This window comes from Heloderma suspectum, chromosome 3 (assembly GCF_057233095.1).
Source record: "Heloderma suspectum isolate Gila_16-S chromosome 3, 16-S_ref, whole genome shotgun sequence".
In the NCBI taxonomy this organism is placed as follows: domain Eukaryota; kingdom Metazoa; phylum Chordata; class Lepidosauria; order Squamata; family Helodermatidae; genus Heloderma; species Heloderma suspectum.
In genome coordinates this window covers 226,913,326-226,935,671 of record NC_139460.1, presented here as the reverse complement: position 1 = coordinate 226,935,671, position 22,346 = coordinate 226,913,326, and the positions used below count along the sequence as shown (strand labels likewise).

General features: G+C 41.8%; 1 protein-coding gene across 1 annotated transcript in view; it reads right to left on the bottom strand.

Moving 5' to 3' along the window:
• The window catches only part of CC2D2B (coiled-coil and C2 domain containing 2B), a 115,324-nt gene that overhangs the window by 84,278 nt on the left and 8,700 nt on the right, over positions 1-22,346 (bottom strand). Inside the window, exons 3-13 of the mRNA XM_084845902.1 lie at positions 22,193-22,261; positions 15,377-15,446; positions 13,670-13,749; positions 13,493-13,588; positions 13,325-13,417; positions 12,393-12,485; positions 6,967-7,147; positions 5,496-5,632; positions 5,259-5,384; positions 4,670-4,879; positions 865-962 (exon numbers count right to left, since the gene is read on the bottom strand). Coding sequence (XP_084702028.1) covers positions 865-962; positions 4,670-4,879; positions 5,259-5,384; positions 5,496-5,632; positions 6,967-7,147; positions 12,393-12,485; positions 13,325-13,417; positions 13,493-13,588; positions 13,670-13,749; positions 15,377-15,446; positions 22,193-22,261 — 1,253 coding nt within the window. The remainder of the gene's footprint in view (positions 1-864; positions 963-4,669; positions 4,880-5,258; positions 5,385-5,495; positions 5,633-6,966; positions 7,148-12,392; positions 12,486-13,324; positions 13,418-13,492; positions 13,589-13,669; positions 13,750-15,376; positions 15,447-22,192; positions 22,262-22,346) is intronic.

Genomic DNA, 22,346 nt, shown 5'->3' with positions numbered 1-22,346 from the left:
ATTTTCTCAAGCCGGTTCAGATATGGGTAGGTGTGCTTCTCAGGTTACCAACTCCCAGATGGCCGGGCATGAAGCTTCCTCCTTGCCCCCCTCTGTGAGAAGCAGCGAGCAGGAGGAGGAGGGGCTTGAGGACTGTGACCTAAGAGATGCAAAGCAGCGGGACAGAGCTAAGAAGGAAACGTCAGTGGCGGAGCTCAGGCGTTCAAACCGGTTAGCAATGCGTGAGAGGCTACGCAGGGAAGCATCACCTGAGGGGCGGGACCTCCCTCCCTAAGTTAGCCTAGCCAGATAGCCTCCCTTTCAAACTGCTAGCAACTTTCAGTGATCCCATTTGAATCCCCTGGAGGCATTCCTTTGTAGCCAGAGAGTCTTCGAGGATTTGCATCTGTAGTGAACCTGTGAATAATGAATTAAAGGCGTGAGACTGAAGCCTCTCATTTTGTGTGTGTGTGTGTGAGTGCTTAAGAGAAGAGGGGCCCAAGAAATTTGTGACACAGGACATTCATCAAGCTGTTTGGGGTTGTGTGGTTTTTGAAAAATGTTGTTCATTTAATTTACAAAATAATATACTTCTGCACAGCTGGAGAATCACTCGAGTATGCATAAACCACTGTTGTATTTTTGGATGGTTTGCTCACAAACTAATAGGCATGGGATCATCCAAGTTCAGTATCAGAGGAAATGATATCAATTACCTGCTATTTTCTAGGAAGGCACTTTGCCCTGTCTGACTAAACAGGGTCTCTCATACAGATTTAACAGAAATATGCTAACAAAAATTGAATTAGCATTGCCAAAAACACAACATACATGCAGAAGATTTGATTGCATTCTCTCATCTCCCAAGCCCAAAGAAAGAGATACCTTATTTGTGATCTGTAATCCTTTAAAGTGTTTCTGCTCAGCTGACTTCTTTTTAAATTACTTTCTGCTAGTTTTGTGGCACTTATTAATGCTTTGAGCTGTAATAGAAATACATTATTTAGAATCTATTAAACGTTCATTAGCAAATTAGCATTAATAACTCCAGATGGCATTTGTAAAAAATTATTATTTTAAAGTGGAAAAGTGCCAGCAGCCTTCATGTAAAAATGCCAAATAAAAAGCATTCTGTACAGAAATCATGTTTTTTCAAGACAGACAGACTCCTTCGCACAACATACAGTCAGGGCCAGAAATACTGGAACAAGGATAACTGTTTTGGCAGTTGGCCTCTGTACACCACCACATTGAAGTTGAAAGGAAGCACACCCAGATGACAGCGAAGTCAGGACTTTCAGCTGTAATTCAAGGGGTTTGACAAAGGTGGAGCACTAACCATTCAGGAAGGACAGCCAGTGGCATACACCACACCCATTGTTGGTGGCTCATAAGTAATGGAACGAATGGCTGACAAGCAGCTGCATGGCCAGGTGTGGCCTGTTTCCTAGGTGCCCCATGACCAATCAAGCAGATAAAAGGCCTGGAGGTGGTTCTGAGTGTGACATTTGCATTTGGTAGCTGTTCATTGGAACTCCCCACATGAGGTCCAAAGAGGTGTCCATGTGAGTGAAGGAGGCCATCATTAGGCGGAGGAAACACAATAAACCCATCAGAGAGATAGCAAAAACAGTGGGAATGGCCAACACAACAGTTTGGAACATCCTGAAAAAGAAAGAATTAACTGGCAAGCTCAGCTACAGCAAAAGGCCTGGAAGACCACGGAAGACAACTAAAGGGAATGACCACAGAATTCTGCTCATGGTGAAGAGGACCTTTCACAACATCTAGTCAGGTCAAGAACGCTCTTGAGCAGGTAGGCATGTCATTGTCAACATCTACAGTCAAGAGACGGCTTTATGAATGTAAATACAGAGGCTGCACAACAAGGTGCAAACCACTGGTAACACTCAAGAACAGACAGGCCAGATTAGCCTTTGCCAGCAAACACCTAAAAAGCCCGCCCAGTTCTGGAATAAGATTCTTTGGACTACTGAAACCAAGATTAACTTGTACCAGAATGATGGGAAGAGAAAAGTATGGAGAAGGAAAGGAACAGCTCATGATCCAAAGCGTACCACGTCATCTGTCAAACATGGTGGAGGCAGTGTTATGGCATGGGCATGTATGGCTGCCAATGGAACTGGGTCACTGGTGTTTATTGATGACCTGACTGCTGATAAAAGCAGCAGGATGAATTCTGAAGTGTACAGGGCTATACTTTCTGCTCAGCTTCAGCCGAATGCTGCCAAACTGAGAGGACGCCGCTTCATATTGCAGATGGATAATGACCCAAAACATACAGCAAAAGCTACCCAAAAGTTTCTGAAGGCAAAGAAGTGGGATGTTCTTCAGTGGCCAAGTCAGTCACCTGATCTCAACCCAACAGAGCATGCTTTTCACTTACTGAAGACCAGACTGAAGGCAGAAAGACCCACAAACAAGCAGCAGCTGAAGGCAGCTGCAGTAAAGGCCTGGCAAAGCATCTCGAGGGAGGAAACTCAGCATTTGGGCATGTCCTTGGGTTCCAGACTTCAGGCAGTCATTGACTGCAAAGGATTTTCATCCAGGTATTAAAGGTGATGCTTAAGTTTGAAATGATGTTGGTTTGTTCCATTACTTATGAGCCACCAATGACGGGTGTGTATACCACTGGCTGTCCTTCCTGAATGGTTAGTGCCCCACTTTTGTCAAACCCCTTGAATTATAGCTGAAAGTCCTGACTTCGCTCCCATCTGGGTGTGTTTCCTTTTAACTTCAATGTGGTGATGTACAGAGGCCAACTGCCAAAACAGTTATCCTTGTTCCAATATTTCTGGCCCTGACTGTACAACCAACTTATGTAGTTCATTGCCACAAGATGTGGTGATAGCCACTACCTGATTTGGTTTTAGAAGATATGGCTAACCACTGTTAGCAGCAAAATGTTGCAGTAGATGGACTTCTGGTTTGATCTAGCAGGACTCTTTTTATGTTATGTTCTGGAAGTACAATAGGAGATGAAGTCTGGCAGCCTGCCAGGATGGAAACTGAGCCGATAGAACCCCAGAGCAGTTCTGATTCTGAGGAGGATCAGCAATCTGTGGGAGAGGAGCCAGCTCATCCCTCACAGGCACAGCAGCTGGCAGAGATTCCTCCTGCCGGCATTCCTGAGATAGATAGTGACTCTGGAAGTGAGAAAGTACGGGACGGGAGCTTGCTAGACGCTTGACGCAGACGTAGGGAGCGCCGAGCGATGGAGGGCGTGGATAGGAGGCGTAACGCCCGTTTGGCGCGCAAGCAACGGCCGCCTCCCATGGACCCAAGAGAAAGAGGGAGGATCTCTCCCTAGCCCATAAGTTCAGGGTCTTCAAGTGACTCTCCTTCAAACGGGGATCAACTGCCTACTCGGAGCATAGGCCACTCTGCTGTTCCTTGCTTAGTCGCTGATGATTAGCATCTGAAAGAGTCATTAAGTTGTAAAAGGATTAAAGCCTTGAAAAGAATCCTTTCTTCTGTGTCTTGAGTTGGCTATTGGAGTCTACTGAAAGAGGACGCCAGGGCGCTCCTGACACAGCCAAACAAATGATTACTTTTGCGGAATAGTCCCAGAAATGTTAAATGAACAATAGCAACATGCATATAGTCAATAAGTTCCCCTTGGAGAGGAATTTCTATTTTCCAATGCATATGTTTTTTGCAGTGTTAGTCCTACTTACAGTAGACCCATTGAAATGAATGGGACTTAAGTTAGACTAACACTGGATACAACCCATAATTTGTGTCATTCTTGCTTTCTCTGCCCTGGCCCTTTTCCCAATAAATGTTATCCTCCCTCTATCACACTGTCTTCCCACTTCCCTCTTTTTCCATCATCCTTCACAACCTTGCATGTAAACTGTTCATGTATGCTTCTACTTCCTCAACTTAACACATGGCTGTACTCTGGGGTTTTTTGGGGGGATAGATAGTATAGCTGTGCACATAGACACAATGCCTATATTGGGCAATATCCTAGAGTGTCATTCTGCTAACACAGATTACATTGCACTAGCGTAACAGACCACCAGTGCAACGCTAATGGTATTAGCTTGTGCAATGGGTTTCCAGGGAATCCCATTGCACAAGCTAATGCTACTGGCGTTCCTCTAGAGGTCCCTTATGCTAGCACTTACATTAATGGAATGACACCATAGGATACTGCCTATTGTTTGCCAAAGGAATGTCTGTCAGTGCAACTTCTCTGATTGCTTTATCAGTGGTACTGGTTATGCAAGATGATAATGAAGGCAAAGAACATGAGAGGAGGTGTCTACTGAAGATTAGTTAATTGTTGGGATGCATTCACAATCGGTTGTATGTTTTTTAAATTAAAGCCTTGTTTACATATGGAGACTAGAGATAAACAAATTACTTTTTGTTAAAAGAGTCATAATTCTAAAGTCAATACCATTTTAAAAGGTACTACTAACTATACTGCTAAATAATGTAGAAACAGAGCACTAATAAAAGCAAGACCCAGGATTAGCATGAGCAGCATAAACTATGAAATTATTACTGGGACAAATTATGTGCAGGTCAGCTTTTCTATAGCCTAGCAACATTCCCTGGTCTTCAAGCTGTGACATTCTCAAGTCCTGCAAACATTATGCCATTGAAACTTCCTACTTTCTATCTAGAACTGTAATGTAACATAAAAACATTTTCTTACTTTTTCAGATAGCAAGTGAGTAACATTTTGCTGTTGTCTTTTCTGAAAGCATTCATAAAGATCAAGCAACCTGGTGGCCAACACATGTTCACAATTGAAAAGAGAATGATGGCTGAAGACGATACTTGATATGTTAAGATCTAGTTGATAAATTTCACTCTGATCTCCTGACTTAGTTATGATGCAGTTTTCTAGTTCAGGTTGCACTGCCTGTGTTTAAAAAACAACAAACCTTTCCCTTAAAATAAGTAATTTTGAACTGGTGCGATAGGATTTTCAGAATTGCTGCTCCTAGTATGCATATTTTTAGCCCTGGTAAATGGGTACAAAATGGTACAAAACCCTGCAAAACCTGTTTGACCAGAGGAAAGAGAGTGTGTGTGTGTGTGTGTGGTGGTGGCAGGGTGCACAAGTGCACACACACACACCTATCGACAGATAGGTTATGAAGAGCTGGACTAATGATTCCATCTAAAATAGACAATCAACCTCCATGTACCTATATAGGATGTTTAGGCAAGATACATTAAGCATCTCCCAACAAAATATCCCAATCTTGTGAGGGGTTATAAAATGGAAACAAACAAACCTTCCTGTATGTTGTCTTTAACTGTGTGTCAATTTTAACAGGAAAATACACTCTACATTGACTTGATTCTTTGATTGGAGAAGGTAATGACATTATTTCCCCACTTTCTTCAAACCAGCCTTTTCCCTTGATAAAGATAATTCAGAAGCACAAACAACATTGAGCAAATCAACTAAGTTAACTGCTTTGTTAAATGTATTTAGAAAACAATTAAAAAAAAACCAACTAAACATTTACCCCTTCTTGCTGAAGAAGACGATTTTCCATTTTGTGGTATACATTCCTAGAAATATAAGGCTTTCGTGGAATATAAAATCCTTCATCTTCTATGAGTCGTGGCAACCTATCGTTTGGTAGCTTACAGCTATATACAACTGTGAATAATCATTATGATTTTAGAAATTTGTTATATATATATATACATACATACACACACACACACACACACACACACGTATGTAGATTGTAAATTCTGAGTTATGCATTTTTCCTTTTTTTACTGGTCAAATACTGAGACCTGACCCAAGAAAGTACAAATAGGAGACCCAAATGCATTTCTAGCAACCCCTGCCAATCTGCTGCATCCCAAACCCTTAATGCAGTGAATTTTTAAATGAGCATTCTCATTCTCCAACTGCTGCTGTTCTTTCTCTCTAATCTCTCCCCAATTTCCCAGCCCCACCACTCCCACAGAACTGTTCATACTGACATGGGACCCCAAAGTAATTTGAAACTTCTGTAAACTCTTTCAACATTAAACTTACCTATTTTAACACAGAACTACCATGAGATGTAAATTTATAGTAAGACTTTTATACTGTGGCTAATGGCTAGGATATGTCTTAAATCTGTAAAAATAAATTCTAGAGTGGGCTGAATGCACCCCCAACAATTATCAGAAACATTGCTACCATCTTTTTTAAAATGTATGTTCTTTTAAAAGGTACCTATCCATATGTGCCCACATGCTATAAACACCTAAAAATGCTGAGCATACTACAGAAATTACAAGTAATACAGGCTCTGTCCAAATGTAAACACATGACACATTCGGGAGAATAGGAAAGGAGAATCGGTTGGGGAAAGCCAGGGTGAACAGCTGTCAAAACAAACCAATGGAAGAATCTCTTTCTTGCCCCATTCCATGCAGAATTGCTGCCTGCTGCTATAGTCCAAGGAGGAAGGAGGCAGAAAGCAGTTAGGGCAGACAAAATTATGGAAAATGGCTTGTTCTCTCTCTCTCTCTCTCTCTCTCTCATTCACTCCCTATTGCTGATGCATTCCAGAAAATCTTAGAAATCAGCAGTGGATATTGGAATGGCCAGGCTCATTATGAAGGCATTAAAGAGATTCAGGTATCATTGACATTATATATACACCAGTAGTGAATCTTAAGATAATCACCACTGCTGATGCAATTTCCAGCACCTATTAATCAGTGGACAATGTATAGGAGATGCAGATATTAAACATAATCCTCCAACGTGCAGATGGTGATATGCTCATGTGAAGGGCAACAGGGAAGCCTGTCCACTGAATGTTAGTGAGTACAAATTTCCATAATATTACTGAATTCCCTCTCTTTCCAAATTGAGGGAAGTAACTTCTGCATTTGCACCAGCAATTGAACAGATCAGATTACCTACTAGCTACTGTGTAAACAGTTATAAATATCAATGTCACTATCAAATTTTGAAACATACACTACCTGGGAAAGTGCTTGGAACGAAAATTTGATCCCGTTGCTTTTTCTTGTCCAGGTTACTGCAGTCACACTCAGGAGGTTTTACTTCGAGTAATTCTGGCAATAACACTTTTCTCACATGGTCAAGCAAAGGGGCTTGTTCATTTAATTCGCAGACATTTTGAAGACTGTTATTTATTGATTTCTATTGTTTATTCAACATCAAGAAAATCAGTGTGAAATATTGAATTTAGAGAATGATAGACAAATAACTAAAAAATGGAACACAATATAGATAAAAGGGTTAGAATGGATACATGTAATTCCCAGAGAAAATGCTTACATTTTTATCCAGTAATAGTAGGTTAAAACCTTTATTAGGATCAACTAAAAGGTGACAAAGAAGCAGCTTGCTCATTTTTGGTGATCTTTCAGGTGGCCCTAACAAAGGTATTATTATATATGTTATTTTTGTGTTGTTCCTAATCAATCAACATAGGTATCTACAAATTTTGTTATAGTTTATGGTTATCAGCATACTTACAAAAGTCATACTTCAACCTTACAAGTGTAGTAGACCATGTATCAAATTGCTGCCTTCTAACCAGGAATAAATAATTTCTGAACACTTGGATCACTATTTTCTTCTTATAACATGTTGTTGTTGTTCAGTCATTCAGTCGTGTCCGACTCTTCGTGACCCCATGGACCATAGCACGCCAGGCCTTCCTGTTCTGGGCTCTCTCCTAGAGTGTGCTCAAGTCCATATTCATTGCACTGGTGATGCTATCTAGCCATCTCATCCTCTGCCGTCCCTTTCTCCTTTTGCCTTCAATCTTTCCCAGCATCAGAGTCTTTTCCAGTGACTTTTATCTTCGCACTAGGTGGCCAAAATATTTGAGCTTCACCTTCAGTATCTGTCCTTCCAATGAGCACTCAGGGTTGATTTCCTTTAGGATTGACTGATTGGACCTCCTTGCAGTCCAGGGGACTCGGAAGAGTCTTCTCCAGCACCACAGTTCGAAAGCATCGATTCTTCAGTGCTCAGCCTTCCTTATAGTCCAGCTCTCACAGCCATACATTGCTACTGGGAAAACCATAGCTTTGATTATACGAACCTTTGTCAGCAAGGTGATGTCTCTGCTTCTTACTATGCTGTCTAGGTTTGCCATAGCTTTCCTCCCAAGGAGCAAGCGTCTTTTAATTTCATGGCTACAGTCACCATCTGTGGTAATCTTGGAGCACAAGAAAATAAAATCTGTCACTGCTTCCATTTCTTCCCCTTCTATATGCCAGGAAGTGATGGGGCCAGATGCCATGATCTTCGTTTTTTTAATGTTGAGTTTCAAACCAGCTTTTGCACTCTCCTCTTTCACCCTCAACAAGAGGCTCTTTAGATCCTCTTCGCTTTCTGCCATTAGGGTGGAATCATCTGCGTATCTGAGGTTGCTGATAATTCTCCTAGCAATCTTAATTCCAACCTGTGATTCATCCAACCCGGCGTTTCTCATTATGTACTCTACATATAAATTAAATAAGCAGGGCGACAATATACAGCCTTGCCGTACTCCTTTCCCAATTTTGAACCAATCGGTTGTTCCATGTCCGGTTCTTACTGTTGCTTCTTGTCCCTCGTACAGGTTTCTCAGGAGACAGGTAAGGTGGTCTGGTACCCCCATCTCTTTAAGAATTTGCCACAGTTTGTTGTGATCCACACAATCAAAGGCTTTAGCGTAGTCAATGAAGCAGAAATAGATGTTTTTCTGGAATTCTCTTGCTTTCTCCATGATCCAGCGAATGTTGGCGATTTGACCTCTAATTCCTCTGCCTCTTCGAAACCCAGCTTGTACTTCCGGAAGTTCTCGGTTCACATACTGCTGAAGTCTAGCTTGTAGGATTTTGAGCATAACCTTGCTGGCATGTGAAATGAGCGCAACTGTACGGTAGTTTGAACACTCTTTGGCATTGCCCTTCTTTGGAATTGGAATGTAAACTGACCTTTTCCAGTCTTGTGGCCATTGCTGAGTGTTCCAAATTTGTTGGCATATTGAGTGCAGCACTTTAACAGCATCATCTTTTAGGATCTTAAATAGCTCAGCTGGAAGACTGTCATCTCTGCTAGCTTTGTTGTTAGTAATGCTTCCTAAGGCCCACTTGACTTCACTCTCTAGGATGTCCAGCTCAAGTTCAGTGATCACACTATCATGGCTATCAGGGACATTAAGATCTTTCCTGTATAGTTCTTCTGTGTATTCTTTCCACCTCTTCTTAATCTCATCTGCTTCTGTTAGGTCCCTGCCTCCTTTGTCCTTTATCAGGCCCGTCTTTGCACAAAACGTTCCCTTGAGATCTCCGATTTTCTTGAAGAGATCTCTAGTCTTTCCCATTCTATTCTTTTCCTCGATTTCTTTGCACTGTTCATTTAAGAAGGCCTTCTTGACTCTCCTTGCTATTCTCTGGAAATCTGCATTCAGTTGGGTATATCTTCCCCTTTCTCCCTTGCTTTTCGCTTCCCTTCTTTCCTCAGCTACTTGTAAAGCCTCATCAGACAGCCACTTGGCTTTCTTGCATTTCTTTTTCTTTGGGATGGATTGAGTTGCTGCCTCCTGAACAATGTTACGGACCTCCGTCCATAGTTCCTCAGGCACTCTGTCTATCAGGTCTAATCCCTGAAATCTATTTGTCACCTTCACTGTATATTCATAAGGGATATGATTTAGGTCATATCTGAATGGTTTAGTGGTTTTCCCTACGTTCTTCAATTTAAGCTGAAATTTTGCAATAAGAAGCTCATGATCTGAGCCACAGTCAGCTCCAGAGCTTGTTTTTACTGACTGTATCGAGCTTCTCCATCTTTGGCTGCAAAGGACATAATCAATCTGGTTTCGATACTGACCATCTGGTGATGTCCATGTGTAGAGTCGCCTCTTGTGCTGTTGGAAAAGAGTGTTTGCTATGATCAGCGTGTTCTCTTGGCAAAACTCGATTAGCCTTTGTCCTGCTTCATTTTGTACACCAAGGCCATGCTTGCCTGTTATCCCGGGGATTTCTTGACTTCCTACTTTAGCATTCCAATCCCCTATGATAAAGAGGACATCTTTTTTTGGTGTTAGTTCTAGAAGGTGTTGTAGGGCTTCATAGAACCGATCAACCTCAGCTTCTTCGCAGCCTCAGTGGTTGCGGCATAGACTTGAATTACTGTGATGTTGAATGGTTTGCCTTGGATTTGTACTGAGATCATTCCGTCGTTTTTGAGATTGTACCCCATTACGGCTTTTCCCACCCTTTTGTTGACTATGAGTGCTACTCCATTTCTTCTAAGGGATTCTTGCCCACCAGTAGTAGATATAATGGTCACCTGAATTAAATGCGCCCATGCCTGTCCATTTTAGTTCGCTGATTCCCAAGATGTCGATGTTCAATCTTGCCATCTCATGTTTGACCACCTCCAACTTACCTTGATTCACTGATCTGACATTCCAGGTTCCTAAACAATATTGTTCTTTACAGCATCGGACTTTCTTTTCACCACCAGACACATCCACAGCTGAGTGTCCTTTCAGCTTTTGCCCAGCCACTTCACTCTTTCTGGCGCTACTTGGAAATTCCCTCTGCTCTTCCCTAGTAGTATATTGGACACCTTCCGACCTGAGGGGCTCATCTTCCGGCGTCATCTCTTTTAGCCTTGTGATACGTTCCATGGGGTTTTCTTGGCAAGAATACTGGAGTGGGTTGCCATTTCCTTCTCCAGTGGACCACATTTTGTCAGAACTCTCCACCATGACCTGTCTGTCTTGGGTGGCCCTGCACGGCATAGCTTATGTCTTTACTGAGTTACGCAAGCCCCTTCGCCACAACAAGGCAGTGATCCATGAAGAGGTTATAACAACATACTTATTTAATTAATTCTGTAATTCTATGTACATTTACTAGGAAGTAAGCCCTGTGTAACTAAATGGGACTTACTTCAAGTAAGCATGCATAGGATTGTACTGTATTGTTTCACTTAAGCATGAACTTGTGGCTTCACATCTTCCACTGAAATGAATAACAGATTGCACACTATGTAGCGTATTCACATGTGGAAGAGTTGCTAGAAGTAACTGCTAGAAGTAACACTGGAAGTAAGGATAATATATGCACAGCTAAAGCTTCCTTTGAAGATTTTTCAGAACAGCTTCCCACTCCCACAGATGCAAGCTTTAGGCCCTCTCCAGAGAAAAATACACATACAACATTACCAATATATATTAGTTTGAAAATCACGTAAGCCCTCATCTGGAGCGATAACAGCAGATCTAGCATCTGCAAAATGCAGCATAGACATTGGCTATGCTTGCTAGGGCTGATGGGAATTATAGGCCAAACTATCTGGAGGGTCACAAGTTGCCCGCCCCTGGCATAATGGATGGGATGCCTTCTGGAAAGGGGATATAAGATTGCTGAACTGAATAGTCATAAGCCTGTTTCCCCCCTTTTTTAATTAGCTCAGGAATGTATGCAGGACTGGAAAGGGTGATTCAGGAATGCACAGGATGCAATAAAGTTAAATACTTCAAAGAAAGCTGAACATACATTTGTTTTACACATTATTTCTTTGGGTCGTGGTCAAAGACATCCAGTAAACATATGGATAGGACAAGATATTTGAAAGTATAAGAGAGCAATCCTATAGTCCCTGGGTGAGAGTCCCAAGGACCATAAGATGGCTTGGATTTCCCACTCCAACATTGGAAGGGGGAGTCGGAGATCTGCCGTCTGTCCCCTCACAGCCAGCGTGGAGAGAACCGCGCTAGCTGCCTCTCTGATGTCAGGAGGAAAAGAGAGGGGGTGGGGTGGGTGGGGAGTGGTGGAGACCAGAGATTCCAGGATACGATTTATCCGGAGTTTCTTCCAGCCCCTCCCCCTCCAAAGTGCCCTCACTAGAAGGGCTGAAAAGCCCATATAGCAAAAAAAATCAAAGATTGGAGGACAGGGAGGCAAAGATAGTATCCACTGCTCCTCTTGCCTGGCTGGGTTCAGCCCAGCAGGGCAGAGGAAATCTCGGAAGCCTCCAATTTCAAGGGCTTCCGAGTAGCGAGGGTGCAGTCCATATGACTGTGCCCTTAAGTTGTATGAGCAAATGAGAAAAAGCTTATTAAAGTTCCAGTCTTATACACACTCATCTGGGAATAAGTCCCACTGACCGCAATAGGACTTACTTTTCAGTAGACATGCATAGGGTTGCACTCTAAAAGATACTTGGTTGTTTTGTATATAAGTTCTGAGTCACTGAAAATAACTTTTCAACATCACTTCCTAATGTTTCCTTTATAACACAGAAAGTGAATGAAAAGTAGATAAGTACACTGAAATACTGGGAGATCTGTCTGATAGGAGGAGGTCCAAGCCAGTCCAGCAACATAATCCAAAAGAAAAGGTAATTTATATGAAGAGAAGAACAGCAATACCTGGTCAACATTTTGATCTGTATCTTTCATCTTTGAGTGGTCTTCAAAAGTTGACGTAAAAAAATCAAAGGCCTCATCTAAGGGGACTTCATTCTGAAATTGAAAAAGCAAATGAATACATTATCAGTCAGTAGCCCTAACCACTGGGCAGCTTTCCCTTTTCTCCCAAGTTTTATTTTCCTTGATTATTTCTCATATTCATACACCATCACCATCCACCCTGCCACTAAACCTTGACTTTAGCTTTCATTTTCTCCTCCTTTTTGCTTCTCATACTCTGTTACAAAATCAAAACACCTCTTGTATAACAACACTGTGCGTCTTCTCAGCTGAAACTCTCAGTAACATTTCTCCTCAAATTCTCACACTAGGTAACACACTAGGTAACCCTTCTCCCTACCATTAAAGTTTCTCATAGTCATAGCTACCCACCTTTCTACCCATATAATATTTCTAAATATATCACTGCTGATGATCTTATTTCTCAAATCCTACTACCCTTAATAACAGATATCTCACTCTCTTAAAGCCCAAGTACAAGCAAGTATGTGCAATTACATTTGCTCGCATTCTTCCCTAGCCTCTCCACTCCTCTCCAATTTTTGTTTTTACCATTCCCTCTCCCCATTGCAAATTCCTATGAAGAGAAGAGGAACTTGGCTTGTTCGCTACATTTATCTTCCACAAAGGCACAGCAACATTAAGTTGGCACATAATAATAAATAGGAAATATTAGAGACAATAGTAAATGTTTAAACCAAGTTGACTTGATGGCACAGGACATTTACTATGTATATGTATAGGCAGTATAACCATGATTAAATATTCTACAATAAATATGCTCATATTAGGCTTAGTTGTGCCAAACTGAATATAAAGAGCAGTTTTTAGTTCATCATTCTTGGGAAACATTTTTATAAAAGTTTTATTACCTCAGCACTCACTTCAAAGTTGTTTTGGTATCTGTTAGTATGAGGATACTGTTGGTCACAATACTGTTTGTCAGAAAATTCTTCTTGTGCAGCCTAAAACAAAAGATATCTTAGTGTACTCTTTTTAATGTTAAAAACAAAGAGAAAACAAGAACTGAGACCACTTACTGACTTATCATATTCAGCAGTTGACTTCTTTTTTATGAGGTACTCCAATTGGTGTGGAGAAGAAGATGAGCCTTTTAAATTGGTTGAACATTCCCCCTTTCATAGAAACATAAAGACTGTATGTTGCATGTTTCATTTGAATGCCAAATTACAAGTTCAATTAAAAGTATTTATTACCTTGACAGTTTTTAACTTCCCTCTTACTCTGTCCCGTAATGCTTCAGTTAATGTACTTTGTTTTTCTACATCAGCCACAACTATTTTAAAAAAAAAGGACAGACTTATAGAACTTACTTTGCAACAGAATTCTTATACATCGGGCCTATTCACACGTGCATGGAAGGAGAATGGTTGGGGGAACTACGGGGTGGGGAGGTAGCGAAACCACTACATGCGGGCCCGTGAGACAACTGGAAACCATGCAGTACTGCAGAGTTCTGCTACCACTCTCCATAGTTAGCTGGCAAACTTACCGGAGTGGTTTGCTTGCATCCCAACATTCTCTGTGGCGCTAACAGGCTGCTGGTGGCCACTCTGTCATCCCGAATGGTTGCGCAACCATAGAGAAAGTCCATGGTGGCTAGAGTGTCGGCCACAATAGCTGGCGGACTCGATGGTCATGGCCTGGAAGTCCTCCAGAGCCCATTTTAACCATCAGGAAGCCCTACAGATAACACAGTAAGCCTCCCTGGGGACCCTTAACCCTTTTTCAGGGGGTGGTTACCCAGGCTGGCTTAGTAACCAGGCAGAATGTAGTTTTCTCCCCCCCAACATGACATACTAAGCCACCATGGTTACCAGAAATTCCCCAACAACCATGGCTTAGCGTTACGTGTGAATAGGGCCATTCTCTGCAATATACAGCAGAGTTCTTTGGGTGCTTCCATATGGAGGAGTCCTAGTGCTACAAATCAGAAGGCAGCTATTCTGTCTTCTTTAACTTAATGTATTTTCTGCAGAAAGAAAAAAAGATAGAAGAAGCAGTGGGAAACATGGAAGGGCTACAACTGGACGACGATGTCTGGACTCCCTGTAAAATTCCGTGAATGAGACAGGGCAATGGTGTGATAAAAGCCTCATCTCAAAGCACGCTTTATCTGAATCACTCACATATGCATATTTGAACTTGATCCTAAAAGTGCAAGTTCTAAATGAAATATAGATTTAATTTGATACAGAATAAGGATACATAAAATGCATGGTTCCAAATTACATTTTCCCCTCATAACAATAAATACAATATTTTATACGTAACACTGTAAAGCACATTTGAATATTATGATTTTGAACCAGTGCAAATATTGTTAATGTGGAACATAATGCATTAAAGAAGTCAAATGTAGGTGTTGCATTTAATTTTTGTCAAAGAAAATCTTCTTAGGGGAGCAATCTTATCTAGATAGGCGGCTGCCTCCAAACTCAGAGGCAACCGCCTATCCAAAGCAGGACAGGAGAAACATGGAGGGGATCGTTCCCTCCGCACTTCTCCTGCCCTGCTTTTTTGGCTAGACAGCCGATTGCAGCTGTCTAGCTGCAGGAGGATGGCATGGGGAAGGAGGCTGCTGTATGACACATAGGATGTGTCATACAGGCAGTTATGCTCTCCCCGCCCTGCAACACCCCCAGCCATGCCCCTTTCCTGCCGCTCCGTGCTCCTCTTGCGAGCGTGGAGGACAGGGCTGTTCCGCACTGCCTCCAAGGCAGCGCGGAAGTGGGGGGAGGTCGATTCTCTGGGAACCGACCTCAGAGCGCGGGCTCTGAGGTCGGTTCCCGGAAAACGGAATATCCTATGGCCATCTAGCTGCTGTCTGGCAGCCATAGGATTGCTCCCTAAATGCCATAGTGATAAGATCCAACTTAGTAAGGGCTAAAACACTGAACTACCTCTCCGTGGATTTTGGTCTAGGGCTTCTTCTCTTTGTATTCTGTCAACATGTATATTGTCTTCAGTTTGCTGCAATAAACAAGGGAAAAGTTGCAAATAAATTATCATATTCTAGCTCATTTTTAAATATCATTTTTTCAATTATATAATTCATAATCCACCAACATTTCTAAACTGTTTATCACTGAATAACCAAAAAATTCAAATCCTAAACCAGGAAAAAAGAAATCTGTGCCATCATTCACATATTAAAGGGAACATGCAAACAAGATTGAACTCCATATTAGGTAGTAGTGACATATAAAACACTCAGTAAACACTCCAGTCCCAAATACATTTACTAGACCCTGTTAAGAACATAAGAAGAGCCATGCTGGATTAGACCAAGGGTCCATCTAGTCCAACATTCCATCCACACAGTGGCCAACCAGCTGTTGACCAGGAACCCACAAGCAGGACACAAGTGTAATGGCATCTTCCCGGCCATGTTCCCCAGAAACTGGGAACGTGTACATAGGCTCGCTGCCTCTGGTACTGGAGGTACCACATAGCTATCAGGACTATTAGCCATTGATAGCCTTCTCCTCCAGGAATTTGTCTATCCCTCTTTTAAAGCCATCCAAATTGATGGTCATCACTGCATCCTGTGGTAGTGAATTTCATAGTTTAACTATGTGCTGTGTGAAGAAGTACTTCCTTTTATCTGTCCTGAATCTCCCACCAATCAGCTTCATGGGATGAGACCGGGTTCTAGTATTTTGAGAGAGGGAGAAAAATGTCTCCCTATCCACATTCTCCGCACCATGCATAATTTTGTACACATCTATCATGTCTTCCTTTACCCGCCTTTTTTCCAAGCTAAACAGTTGTAGCTGTTGTAACCTTCCCTCATAGGTGAGATGCTCCAGCCCCTTGATCATTTTAGTTGCCTTTTTCTGCACTTTTTTCAGCTCTACAATATATTTTTTTAAATATGGTGACACAAATTGTACACAGTATTCTAAGTGCCATCACACCAAAGACTTGTATAAAGGCAGTATGATATTGGCAGTTTTATTCTCAATCCCTTTTCTAATTATGCCTAACATGGATCTTGCCTTTTTTACAATGGCCGCACACTGGGTTGACATCTTCATTGAGCTCTCCACCACAACCCCAAGATCTCTTTCTTGGTTGGTCACCGCTAGCTCAGATCCCATCAGGTTATACTTGGAGTTAGAATGTTTTGCCCCAACATACATCACTTTACACTAGCTTACACTGAATCGCATTTGCCATTTAGATGCCCATTCTTCCAGTTTGGAGAGATCCTTTTGGAGCTCTTCACAATCCCTTTTTGTTTTAACCACCCTAAATAATTTGGTGTCATCAGCAAACTTGGCCACTTCACTGCTTACTCCGAACTCCACATCACTGATGAACAGGTTGACATGTCAGATGTCATGGCAGCATCTGCTTTTAAATCGTGGGTCAATTAACTCACAAATTGCGGGGATGCACAGCATGCCTGAGCCACACATGCGCTGCTTCTTGTTTGCATTAACCCACAAATGCTGTCTTCAAGGTTTGTTTCTGTAACATCCAAACAGGGGCACTTGGGATTTGTGGGTTAAACAACCCCAAGTTAACCCATAGTTTTTTCTTGGGTTAACTTGGGGTTGTTTAAGCCACAAACAACCCCAAGTGCCCCAGTCCGACATCACAGAAATGACCCTTGAAGATGGTATTCAACGGTTCTTAATACAAACAGGAAGTGGCTCATGAACTGGGCACAACCCACAAATTGTGAGTTAATTAATCCACCATTTGCCATGGGATGCCGCCATCCCATGGCAAGCAAGACCACAGCCTGAGATCCAAAATGCCCCAGGCATTTAATACCTGAATCAATGTCTATAGCAGAGCTCTCCAGATATCCCCTTTCAATGTTAGCACCTTGTGTTGTATTCAAGTCTTCTATAGAGGGCTCTGTACTTCTTAAGTGGCTTTCTGAGAGATGGTTATAGGAAAAGTGATGAAAAGCACTGGAATGCTCCACCAATGACTGTTTGGGTTCCCCCATTTACCATGAGGTTAGGGTAAAACTAAATGTTACAAGAAACAAGTTGCCACCCAAAACAAGACCCCTGTGTCAGGTACTCCATCACCACTTGATAATGCCTAAAACAACTGAGCTTGTGTCCGGATGTCATTATCCTGTGTATGTCCTGCCAATGGCAGTCAATGATGTGGAGTGGGGGAAGGAGAAAAATACAGTATCATGTTATCACAACATAGGACAAGTTGAATTAAACATTACAGATAGTGAGGGAGGAATTCAGCACACAACCATACTTTGGTGGAAGTTCCATATTTAAGATGTTTAAAAACATACAAATATTCGTTTAAATATTTAAAAGTTCTATATCTAATGTTTAAGAATATAAGAACTGCTGGATCAGACCAAAAGCCTATCTAAGACACTATCCTGTTTCCAACAGTATCCAACCAGATGCCTATGAGAGGCCAACAAGCTGACATGACTGCAATAGCCCTCTCCCACTGTTGTTTCCCAGTGACTGATATTCAGAGGCATGCTGCCTCTAATCCTGGAGGTAGCATATAGCCATCATGACTAGCGACTAGTAACCAGCACCCATGAATAGCCTTAACCACCATGAATTTATCTAATTCCTTTTTAATGGAATCTGTGTTGGTGGCCATCACCACATCTCGTGCAAACAAATTCCATAGTTTAACTATGTGCTGTATGAAGTATTTCCTTTTCTCTGTCCTGAATCTCCCACCATTCAGTTTCACTGGATAACCCTCGATTCCAGTATTAGGAGAGTGGGGGAAGCTTCTCTCCATCCACTTTTTCCACACTATGCATAGATTTATAAACCTTTATCATACCCCCACACTTACTAATGTTTTTCTAAACTAAGAAGACCCAAACCTTATAACTTTTCCTTATAGAGGATTTGATCCACCTCCCTGATCATTTTTGTTGGCCTTTTCTGTACCTTTTCCAATGCTACAATATCTTTTTGGAGGTGCAGTGACCAGAACTGCAGACAGTATTGAAATGTGTTTACACCACAGATTTGTATAAAGGCATTACAATCCTGGCAGTTTTATTTTCAGTCCCTTTAATAATGACCAAAATGGAATTCACTTTTTTCATAGCTGCTGCACACTGAGTCATTCAGCTATCCATCATGACCCCAAGACCCCTTCCCTGGTCAGTCACTGTCAGCTCAGACACTTCAGTGAATATTTGAAGTTGGAAATTTTTGCCCCAATAATTATCACTTTACACATACTTCCATTGAACTAGATCTGCCATTTGATTGCCCATTCATTCAGTTTGAAGAGATCCTTTTGGAGTGCTTCACAATCCCTTTTCATTTTTACTACCCTGCAGTGGAGGCTAGCGGCTCCAATTTCAGTGGGACTCTAAATTCACTCTGGGATTCAGTCAGAACCAGCCAGAACTCTAAAGGAGTTATCCAAAGCACTGAACCTTAGCCTCAAAATGGGTTTAGCACCTTGGATAGCTCCTTTAGAATTCTGGCTGGTTCTGACTTAAACCGAGAATGGATTTACAGCACCACTGAAATCAGAGCCACCAGCTTCCATTGCTACCTGTAATAATTTGGTGTCATGCAAACTTGGTCACGTGGTCGTCCCTAATTCCAGATATTTTATGACCTGGATAAAAAGTACAGGACTTAATACAGATCTTTGGGGGAACTCATGGAAATGGCAGGTGGTGGAAGCATGTCAAATGGACTTGGGCTTCTAATCTGTATTCCAGGTGCAGCTTCAGAGTACTGTGTGCCTCTCACCATCCAGACACTCTTAATGACTGTGGCCTTTTGCTTTGCAGGCTTCAGAGTGGCTCAATGCCATTTTAAGGCCATGACAGAGATAGAGGAGGGAGTGAAGGAAAAGGAAGACTTGAAGGAAACAGAAAAAGAAAAGTAAGTATTCAGACAGGATTTTTTGGAAGAATAAAATAATTGAATTGAGAGATGAGAAGGATTCAGAAATATAAGTTTTTGGAGATAACAAGGTTTGGGAGTACGGAACCAGAGACTGAAAAACAGAAGAGAAAGCTCTGTCCTGGGCAAAAGCTAGCAAAAAACTATGAGAGGAGTCAGAGAGCACTAAGCCTAATGCAAATACCTTTCACCACATGATCCCTGCCTATCCTAGACGGTAAGGGAAGTTAACCCATTGTTGGATGCCCTCACACACCAAACTGAGAATTGTCCATTTATTCCTCTTTCCATGTCTTGTACTTTATCCAGTCTCAAGAATACCTGTCCCCTTATCCCATGACTGCTAAGTTTGCTCAGGAGCCTTGGGCCCCATCTACACGAGCCTTTTACTCCAGCTTGGCTGTGAGTCAAGGTCCTTCAGGACAGATGACACAGTCATGACTTTGCAGCCATCCATGGTTTTCTCCCAGAAAATGGGTATTTCCAAGGAGGTGTTTTGCTGCGATGTTCTTGGTTTGCTGTGGGTTTCCCTGCGGTTGAGAGGCATCTGTCCCTTTCCCAAACCAACTTCACGTTTTGCAGTGGGCGTGTTGTAGGCATGCATAGTGCTTGAGTCACTCTGTAATGCCCCTTTACTCCCCACATCCCTTCACAGCTGCGCAGTTAGAGGCACAGAGAAGCGTTTTCATTTATTTAATCACACTTTTGCACATTCTTGCAGCTTCGGTTCTTTGCAATGGTTGCTTTTTGATTCAGTGCCCAAGGGCCAGGTGGGTCTTGGGGGAGAACCAACTTCGCTCCGGCCACCATTTCAGAGCGATGGGTAGGCACGTATCCCTCACGCGAACCATCGCCAGACTCTCAGGTTGGGGAACTGACAAACAGATGGCATGGAAATGGAGCACAGAACACCCACTTTTTACCTAACGAGGGATGGAAAGACACAACAGAACCCCTAAAATACAAAACACTGAAGTGTTGCACCCCCACGCTCACAGGACTGCACAGCTGTGCATTAAAGTATAATGGCAAAAAAAGAGGGCATGGCAGAGTCTGTTAGGGAAGCCTGCAATAAATCATGGGTGTATCCCAGCAGAAGCTAATTCGAAGCTGAAATGCTGTTCAACTGCGACAGGGTGAAGAGTGAACACAGTGCCATGTAGACAGGGCCTATGTCAGGGATTTTGACTTTCAAAAAGCATTTGGCAAAGTACACAATGCCAACTGGATCACTTCTATCCACATGCTTATTCACGCTCTCAAAGATTTCTAAAAGATGTGAGAAATGGGACTTATATTTGTAGAAGCCATGTTGATTCTTTTTCAGGCAGGCTTGTCTTTCTATATGTTTGATAATATTATCTTTAATAATACTTTCCCTCAATTCACCCAGAACAGATGTTAAGCTAACTGGCCTGCAAGTCCATGGATTCCCCCCCGCCCCCGGATCTCTTCTTAAAAACTGATATCATATGCTCTAAGTCCCACTGACTTCAAAGGAACTCACTTCCAAAGAAACTTACTTTCAGATAGGCATGCTTCGGTTTGCAGCCTAAGCATGATCTGAATCCATGGAAATCTATGTAATATATTAGGAAGAAAAAAAGAAATACTCTGAAAGTTAGATTTGTGACTGAAGGAGTGTGAGAAGCTTAAAAATAGGTCACAGTCAAAAATAACTCATTGTTTAAAAAACTCAATAAGGCTGCCTCCACACAGTATTTATTGAGAAGTAGCCATGCCTTATTCACTAACGTTTTACAAGATATCTGTATAATATTGTGAGAAAAACATTCTTCTACCATGTTTGCCTCCTTTCTTCCCCCTCTCAGTGATCAAAAACAATTTTAAAAAATACAATGGAACAACTACACAACCTGATGTCGCCTCATCATGCAGCTGTAAAGTAACTTTTTTTTTTGCCAGTTATAGCCTGCAATGATTGTTCTCACCACTTCCTTCTCTGTGGTCTGTCCTTCCTTTCAAGGAATATACCCGATAATGTTAACCTTCCTCTTTCCCAAAAGTATTGCCTTCACATCTGTTTCTCCCTCAGCCCAAGCTGCACCTGCAAGGGGCTCCCAATTACATTTGGGACTTTGCCCCCATGCCATAGTCCTGACAAAAATCATTCTTCCCAACATCTGGGACTGGACAAAGGGAATCTACTCACCAGGCTACAAAATCTCTTTGGATTCTAGAAGTCCACCTGCAGAGTTGCTATTCCACTTGCAACTTGAAGTAGAGCAACAGAGATTGAGAACCATTAAATTACCACATTGGGAAGTACCCTTAATATGATTTCAATGGGTTGTATCCAATGATGTCATTCTGCTTGCTAGCACAAAGCTTTTACCACTTGCAGAAACCCTATTTTCATCCTAACACAAGTGTCAAATCCAACACGTTGGCTTGCATAAGCAGAATCACTGTGACTTAATTAGGCTACATGTTGTTTGCACTAGCTGATCTGTTAGTAGTTGTGTAACCACTAGAAGAAAAATGCCAACTCTTATAATTTTTCCACTTGGGTAATGTTGTGGTTGACTTCAGCAGTTACAAAATTTTTATTTTACATTCTTGATACCACTTCCCTTAATAAGTTCAAAGCAGTTAATATTTAAACGTTCCCACAAAAATATACATGTGACACACTGACAATGACAGCAATTGTTAGGGAAAAAATCATTTACAAGGTGAAATATTAAGAAAAAAAGGTGTTTTCTAGGAAAGCACTGGGGGACTGGACAATTTTTGAAATAAAGTCTTTCTGAAGTCTTACTTCAGTAAATGGTATGCTATACTTTGACGTAAAATTGATTAATGTACCTTTTTTCTAGAACTTCCTGTCTGTAAAGATGGTTTTTTCCTTGTGATTCTTTCCTGAACTTTCCCTTTCTGGATAATAAGAAAAAGCTTTAAATTATCATCTCTAAGATACAAAACTTCAAAAAAGAAATCAAGGGTGCAATCCTTTGCATGT